This window comes from Nanorana parkeri, unplaced genomic scaffold (assembly GCF_000935625.1).
Source record: "Nanorana parkeri isolate BGI_ZX_2015 unplaced genomic scaffold, ASM93562v1 scaffold468, whole genome shotgun sequence".
NCBI classification, from domain to species: domain Eukaryota; kingdom Metazoa; phylum Chordata; class Amphibia; order Anura; family Dicroglossidae; genus Nanorana; species Nanorana parkeri.
This window is the reverse complement of record NW_017306736.1, coordinates 111,686-120,711: the sequence shown is the minus strand read 5'-3', so window position 1 is coordinate 120,711 and position 9,026 is coordinate 111,686. Positions and strand designations below refer to the sequence as shown.

Below are 9,026 nucleotides of genomic sequence, written 5' to 3'. Positions count from 1 at the left end.
ATTGATATTTACCGATCCTCTGTGCAGCACAAACACCAGAGTGATCGTGTGATCACTCCAGTGTTTGTAAATAACTGGGGACACATAGGGGGTTATTCACAAAGCTGCCTAAGGCAGCCGTGTGAATAACCAACCCGAAGTGAAGTGAGCCGAACGCCATTCGGCTATTCACTTCAGGCTTGTACAGCTGATTTCAGCCGTACACCGATTGAAATCAGCCGTACGTACGTCGAATTTTTTTACATAAGTCGATTTAGTTTTGCATACCTTAATTTTTTTACCTATTCGCAAAATGGCGCAATTACAAATTTGCTAATATTTGTTATTTATTAACTCAATACAGTTTTATCTTTTAGATTTAGTCAGAAAATATATATTTTTGTGCACGGATACTGATTTCGGTGTGTTTTAACAATTGAATGGTGTATTTTTATCGGTTTAATATTTCTAGCAACGCAGCAGTTGAAAATCAAACCAATAGGAAAAAATTGCAGAAAATTCAAAAAGGGCTTGGCCAGCTGATTTGAAAAATGTTCGAGGGCTTGGCAGCGAAAGGGTTAAACAAAATACTTTGTAAATAAATCCCGGTTTCCTCGATAATACAGGTCTGTGCGCAAGCACAGACGCTGAGGTCAGCAAATTAGACTACGTCGGGGTTTGATAGAATAAGTGTGAGTACTCGTGAAAATGCCTAGTATTGGTATATTGGTTACTTACCTTCCTTCTCCAGCAGGGCCCTCTTCCTCGTCTCCGCGGCCAGGGCTAAGAGGAGATGGTCCTCACACAGCAGATTGTTCTGCCCAGCTGTGCCTGCAGCACATTCTGCTGGTGACAGCCTCTCCATCCCTGCGGCACAGCTGCCCATACATGCTGTTTCCAATTATAGCAATATAAGGAGATGATACTTGCTATTAGTTGCTCTCCCTGTAAGGATTGCTCCTCCGGATGGCAGCTGGTAGTTGAGTGGTTGTTCTGGTGTACTGTGCCTTTGAGAAAGCGAGTCCAGAGTGCCGAGAACTGGGCTGCGATATCCTGCAACAGGGTCCGGCTGTTTCCCTTTCACCCAGCTTAGCATGTAGATCGAGGTAGAGTACTGGAGATCGTCTGTCTCCAGACAGGGGATCTGACAGGCTGCAGATATAACAGGCAGACTGCCTCGTCGAGTAGGGTAAAAGCCGAGGTACAGGACAGAGTAGCAGTGAGAGGGTAGCCAGCCGGGAAATGCTCAGCGCTTTAGATATACTAAGACACTAACTGAGCATTTCAAGTCTCCCGGCTTTATGGGGATGGCTGCGGCGGAACTGAGTCACGCCGAAGGAGTGGGCGGAGCCAAACACCGCTCTGAGGACGCGGCCAGGCAAGAATCGGCACTCTCTCGGGGGGCCCTCTTCTTCCTCGCTGGGCCCCCCCAAGTGGCGGAACGCCAGGGCCCGGTCGCAATTGCGACCGCTGCAACCCTGGTAGTTCCGCCAGTGGCGGGAGCTATGCAAAATGCGCAGCTGGCTTCCTCTCTATGCTAATAGTACTTCTGTTATAAGTATACAAGCTGCTTATGATCTTTGTGATAATAAAGTTATTTGTGGTTAAACATATTCTGTCTCTGTCATGTAAAAATCTGTAATCTGGAATGATAAATGTGTCATTGTTTTAAACAAGGTTAGGACTGTACGATACGCTAAATATTAACCGTTCTGTAAGCAAAACTTTATTTTCTGGCAGTGCCCCTCCCGAGAATAGACTCTGGATCCGCCCCTGCTAGTGTCACGCTACACTTGAAGCCCACCACCAAGAGGCCCCTAGTGAGACAAGCAGGTCGGAGCGTCAAGAAGAAAAGTCTATGGAGTCCATTGCAGCTTGTTGCTCCCAGTTTGGAGTCCTCACTGCCTCTGCCAGGAGGAAATGCCCTTAAAGTACCAGCCAGAACCTCCCCTTCCCCAATAACGAGGATTGGAATGTATTGCACCAGGAAGTGACGTTTTTCCCTACCGGAAATGACGCACTCAGTCTTCCGGTCAGGCCACGCACAGCGTCCTGAAGCCCCAGGAGCACATGAGCTAGCCACCAGGGGAGAAGCATGCTCTACCGGTCGAGGCCCTCCCCAGGCACAGGAAACAGGGGGAACCTGGACACCTCCCACTAGCGCCAAGGAAGGTAGCCAGTAGCCATAGATAGGCGAAAGCTTTAAACAGGACGGATCCAGCACAGCATGCGAGTCTCTCCCTCAAACGTTCCATATAGGTAACGCGTCTCCTGCGAAAAGAGGACACACAAACTGAGGGGAGTTCGGTATAGGCCGTCTTTTTAAGTTCTTGCTGGTGACGTGTTTCCTGTTTGGGAGGTACCTCCACATGCTAACCTGGAAGATGACTGGGGGAGAAGTGTGTTACTTGAAAAAAAAAAAAAAAAAAAAAGACTGCGAAAAATAAACTGAATACAATTACTTTGTCTAATAACTAAGTTGTAACATATTGGATTTTTTCCCCCTTTATTTAGACACACTAAGTTAATAAAAGCTTGTTTACATCTCATTGTTGTCCTACTGTAGCAAGAAGGTTTTAAAAGTTCCACTTTACGTTTACTTACAGGGTAGCACCGCTCTGTCACCAGATTATGTAACTTGTGACGATCAAACCTAGAACAGCAGGGGGGAAAAAAAAAAAAAGTTATTTACCACAAACACTTAAGATTTTTTTTTTTTTTCCTAAATGTAGTTACTACCATAAACCATAAGCAAAATTTACCAAAATCTAGGACTTCAAATCCTTAATTCTGACTAGGTGGGTACAGTTAGGAGAACAGTGATCAGGCTATGGGCATTGACATATTCACATATTCTTAATAAGCAGTAAAATAGGGCTTTTGCACAAGCCAAAAAATCATTTTCCTAGAGTCCATTGAACGACACAACTTGAAAATTAAATCAGACCTTCAGTGCCCAGGTCCACTTTAACTCCCTGCAATCCCTTGTGGCTTCACAATATAAAACTGTGGGGGGTGGGGGTCAAAGTGGGGGTGTTATTTTTTTGGTCGGCTCTGGTACAAATCTTACCTAGCCTGGGCTCTCACAGCTCCCTAGGATATTCCTGCTAAACAGCAGATGACTATTTTCTGGTGAAAGCCCAGCATAATAGGTAAGATGAGATAGGTGAAAAAAAAGGGGGAGGGGGGTCTTTATGCAACCTGGGGTTAAACAGCCATAGAGCCACCTACCTTGCTCAAACAGTCCAAGAGAAAAGGAAAGCATACGAGGAGGGGAAAGCCGTGTCCTTCAATTGATTTAGAGAAAAAGGAATTTACAGCAAGTACAAAAATGCAATTTTTTTCCCATCATCTGTTGAGTGACACAGGTTGAAGATTAAAGGAGAAGTATTTGGAAAATAAAATATACCCTTCTCAATACTTTGAGCCGGCGTGCAGCTGACCCAAGCTAGCTGCCGAGAGCCGAGTGTTAAAGTAACCGCTGATCACTCATCCCATGGTCCCTGCAGAGGAGCAGTGAGCTCAATGAAGGGACAGGCGGGGAGGGGGGGGCAGGGGGAAGCCTGCCAATGAAGCAGGTAAAATGCACTCCTGTGATCAAAAATAAAAGTAAAGCATGAAAAAAAACAAATTGGCTTTACTTTTAAGCAACCTAGGGACATCCAACAGCAGTACAAAAAGAGGGGCAGACAGCAAAATGGACAAAAGTGAACAAACCCAACAAGAGAAATCCCAAGGTAAAAGGAAAACCAAGAGCATTTAAAGTCACTTGCCGAACCTTTCAGCCAAAACTAGCACCCGAGGCAGACACTCCTATCTTATAAAGACTTGCATATTCAAGAACACCGGCTGGAACACCAGCCTTGTTCTTAAGCAAGAAAAAATGGAGCTCTTTACAGGACAACACTGGTAACTCAGAAACCCTTCTGGTCAAAGTGATGGCCAAAAGGCTATATCTTACGATACAGAAACATCAAGGATATATGTTACAAATAGGTTAAAAATTAGGTTTTTGTAACACAGACAAAACTAGATTTAAATCCCATGTCTAGATTTAAGGCTTAACAGGTGAACCAATGTGTGTAGCCCCTTGTATACAGGTATATAATCAGCAAATGATTAGCAAGAGGACTTTGTAAAAGAACATGTATACAGCGCAGACACCTGACCTTTAAAAGGTGCTAAAGGGCTATGAACTATGAGAATGGTAGGTATGCGCTCGGCCTAGAGCCTTCTAAATAGTCATGGCAAAAGCTTTAGCAGAAATCAGGGTATACAGATCTTATGGCGCTACCAATGCATCTGCTGCATCCACCAATAGGTCCTACATCCTAGGCACAAACCCACACATCTTTTTGTTTAACTGAGAAGCTAACAAGTCCACAACCTGCATTCCCCAAGGCAGACATATGTACCAGAACACTTCTAGATGGGTAGACCATTCCCCCAGGTCCAGGCATTGTCTGCTGAGAAATTCTAACTGCCAGTAATGCAACCTGGAATATGCACAGCAGAGATGACTGGAAGCTAAAGCACTGTCAAAGACAAACCTCTGATGCTGTATGCAAGTCATAGCTGTGGTATTGTCTAAATTAATCTGGACCAGATAAGTGACCAGGGTGATACATTGATGTAACAAACATTTAATTATCATAACTGCAGTATGTTGATTGGAAGCTTTGATTCCTCCTGAGACCAACATTTCTGAAAAAACATCATCCAGAAATCCGCCACAAGCCAAAAGACTAACATCTGTCATTACAATCTTCCAAAGTAGAGAGAAAAAAAAACCTGCCCTCTGAGAAATGCCAGGGACAGAACCCACTATGAGAGAGACCTCTTGGTTTAATGATGCAATCATATTAAAACTGTATTTGTCCTATTCCATGAGAATGTCTAGTTACCAAGTTCTGGAGGGGGAGTACATGAGACCCTTTTGAAGGTGGATACCATAAATCCCAGCATTCACATGCAGCTCTGCAGAGAAGAATGACATCATAATGGACCTGGAAACACAGAGAAACTGTCGGAAGGAAAGTGGCTGTAAACCATTTATGGGCACGCACACAAATGTGTCATCAAGTCCTGGCCACCAGCAGAAAGGGGGGGGAATTGTAAAATGGTGGTTCAAGCATAACAGTGCCTGGCTGCCAGAGACAACACAAGTTCACTGCCCTAGATAAAATAAAAGTTGTCATATAAAAAATGCTTGCTAGTCAGTATCAATTAAAGGACGAGCTATTGCCCCTCACAGAGTGCCCTGCTAACTGCATCTGGCTTCTGACAGTATTGCCTCAAAAAGCCTAGAACACAAAGAAAAATCTCCAACACAACATTGCTTGCTATATCCACTTACAAAAGTGAGTAATCAGATATGAGAACAGGTGAAAGCTGACACACATCTGATCCCAATAAATCTGCAAGGAATAGGAGGAGGGTGGTAGCCTGGAAGAGGACGGGACGTGGGTAGCTGGGTAACAGTCAGAAGGCAGGGGAGGCGTGGTCTGGCGATGGCTGCATGAGGAAGCCTACACACCGAGCTCTACACCTACTGGGCCATTGGGAACTGTTATCTACGGCTTCTCCCAGCTGCCTCCACGCCCAAAACATGGCAAAACACTGCGGGAGAGTAGTGGTGCATCTCCCTCTACTCTCCAGCGCTTCTGCCTGCAAGCACCGCTCCGGCTGATCGAACTACGTGTGGGGATGACATGGCGCCGACGGCTAGAGCAGCAACCTAGGCTGTGCGAAACTCCCCTGACCGGGTCTCTCCTCCACCCCCGGATGTGTCAGCGGGTAGCCCGGCCTCTTCTTGAGATTTGTGACAGAGCCAATTCTCCCATACTCAGTGCCTCCTCCTCCCCTTTTCCAGCCACACATGGTGATGCTGAGTCGGCCCCGCCCTGTCCCCAGCGGAGATGGCCTACATCTTGTTGTCTCTCCCCATGAAGAAAGACCTGGAGGCTCTAGTCACTCGGATAGTAGGAGCTCTGAAGTAGGAAATCACTGAGACAAGGCAATTGGTCTCCCTGCTAGAAGATAAGATTTTAACTGCTGATCGTGACTGTCTCAAAAGCGCACACGTTTGGAAGAGCCGAATAAGCGACATAACCGCCAACTCTCTGCCCTTACTCTGCATCAGGATGATTTTGAAAACAGGAGTCGGGGAAATAATATCAAGCTTTGGGGTTTTCCTGAGGCAACTCCTGTTTGAACTCCGAGATACGGTAAATCAGCATCTTTAACTCTTTTGGACAGATCAGCTTTATCACCCAACGAGTGGGATAGAGTGCACCGTGTAAACTCTTGGAGCTTTCCGGATGGTTCCTTGTCTATGGATGTCCTTTGCCGGGTCCATTTTTACACCCTGAAAGAGGAGCTCATGCTTAAGGTCTGGCAGAAATGCCCTGTGGTGTTTGATGGGGTGTCTGTCACTCTGCTACCAGACCTGTCACACATAACTCTGATGAGGAGACTTCTACACCCCCTACTGGCTGTAATCCGGGATGCTGGTGGTACATACTTCTGGGGTTATCCTTCTTCCCTTGTTGTCCGGAGGAATGGTGCTACATTTACACTCCCAACAACCGGATCAACTATCAGGTCTCTACGTTTTTTGATGTCCCCCCCATGGATGTTCCGGTCTGGAAGACTGTGGATCTTTCTCCTCCCCCCGGGTCCTTTGCCTCGCCTGCAGAGGAAAGCGCCATGCAGAAGATGGACGTCCCAACCTTCCCATCACTTCCAGCTGAACGCGAACCATGATTGCTTTACCTGTCATCGGACCTTACTGATCACTTGCCTTACCGATGCTCTCTGTGGTTCCGTGAGTATCTGCTTTAACTGCTGGAAAATGTTGGTATAGCTATTGCTCTGTTTGGACTGGGGGGTGCTCCGCCCTTTACTATAGACTTTCTATATGGATGGATTATTTATCTGTTCTGTGTACTCTGGTCTGGGGTTCCATTGAGAAATCATTGTTTCGTTCTGGGTCAATTGCCCCTCCTGGGTAGATCTGCTTTATGTACATTACTCCCCATGCAGTGCCTTTACCCTTGTGTGCTTTTGGGTGCGAGCGGACTCCTCTGGGTTCGTCCTGCACAGATCAGCTCACAAGGTTATGCGATGGTCACTCCTTTGCATAACTGTATTGGGGTGTGGAGCGATCCCCGGGGTTGGTTCCTTTTGACCCGGTGCGGGGGTCGTTCTCTACCCTATCTTCAGTGCTGGAGACCATGCTTACATTTACTTTGTTTGGTTATCTCTGGGTATCATTTATTCAAATTATTATCCAAAGCTAATTATATTTAGTCATGGTTTACTAGTATTTCCGGTTTTCTAATTTTTTCTTACTTCTACGCTCTTCTATTTCTCATCCCCTCTCCCCATCGAAATTTTATGTGATTTCGCGGGTGCGCACGATTTTAAAGCTTGACATGTTTGGTGTCTACTACCCTGACGTGACCCCGTCTTTTATATTTTACCACAATAATTGTTTCCGAACAATGGGAAAAAAAAAAAAATCAAAATGTTCAGTAGTTTTTCGTTTATAGTAAGGAAACGATCTGTCCCCAAAAAATTGTATGAAATTAATTTCAGTACAGCATTGCATGACGGAATAAATGTCAAAGTACCTAAGCGCTAAATACTGAAAAATGGCACAGCCAGGAAGGGGGTGTAAACACCTGGTCAGCAAGTGGATAAAGGTCAAATGGGCTTTATTTGATGTGACATATGCATATATAAATTCTTATTTTATTTTAAAAAAACGTGTTTTTTTTTTTAGAGTTTTGGCAAGAATATTGTGTACATAATTCGTGTAGCTAACAGGAAGTAATTAGTAATTTATTTTAGTTGTCCTGATTTATAGGGTATATCATTTATTGGATTTCTGGAACAAATTTTAGTTTGAAACAATTTTAGAATGTATGTTTGTCTCCTATCTTTAATAGACTCATCAGCACTATATTTTCTTATAATTTTTTTATTAAACTTTTTTTTTTTGCACCATTTTCTTTGCTTCCAGACATTAGGAGGTATACAGATTGGCCCACACCACCATAAAGTAGCTGCTCATGCAGATCATTTGCTTTTTTTCCCTTTCCTCACCGGAAATTTGTCCCGAACCTTTTGGCTGAAACTTCACCCTCCCATACGACCCTTCAAAGGTTTAGAACTAGGCATGTCCCGATACCGATGCTAGCATCAGAATCGGGCCCGATACAAGGCAATTTCACAAGTACTTGTCAAAATGCCCCGATGCCTAGCACCGAAGCTTGCGCTGTTTTTTTTTCTTACTCTCTGCCCATTGTATTAGCAGTGTGTACCCTATATGTAATACATAGAGTAGACACTGCTTATACACTGGGCACAATAGATTTACAATTATCCTCTGCTAACATGGATGGATTAAATTATCTGTATGTAGCCCTGTACTATGGGTCATTTAACCCATTCATGTTAGCTGAGGATAATTGTAAATCTATTGTTGCAGTTCACTCTATATGTACATGTACTATATACTACATATAGAATGCACCGCAACAATAGATTTACAATTATCCCCTGCTAATATGAATGGGTTACATGATCCATAGTACATAATATGTAGTTGTACTATGGATCATTTAACCCATTCATGTTAGCAGTGCAGAATTGTATATCTATTGCTGCAGTGCATTCTATCTGTACACATGTCCCGTACACTGCAGTAATAGATTTACAATGATCCCCTGCTAACATGAATAGGTTAAATGATCCATAGTACAACTACATGTCATGTACTACGGATCATTTAACCTATTCATGTTAGCAGGGGATAATTGTAACTCTATTACTGCAGTGCACGGGACATGTGTACTGTATATGTACTATGGATCATGATTTAACCTATTCATGTTAGCAGGGCAGAATTGTGAGCGCCTCCCACAAGCTTAGCACCGAGACGCGACAGTGCCGACTACGAGAGGCACCACGTGAGGCAACAGGGATCCAAGTGAAACTGTGAGTGAGGGAAGCTGGGACGGGGCTGGCTGTAAATCTATTGC

General features: G+C 44.4%; 1 protein-coding gene across 1 annotated transcript in view; it reads right to left on the bottom strand.

The window, feature by feature from the left end:
• The window catches only part of MRPL45 (mitochondrial ribosomal protein L45), a 188,268-nt gene that overhangs the window by 81,512 nt on the left and 97,730 nt on the right, over positions 1–9,026 (bottom strand). Inside the window, exon 5 of the mRNA XM_018560593.1 lies at positions 2,584–2,632. Within this exon, the coding sequence (XP_018416095.1) occupies positions 2,584–2,632 (49 nt within the window). The remainder of the gene's footprint in view (positions 1–2,583; positions 2,633–9,026) is intronic.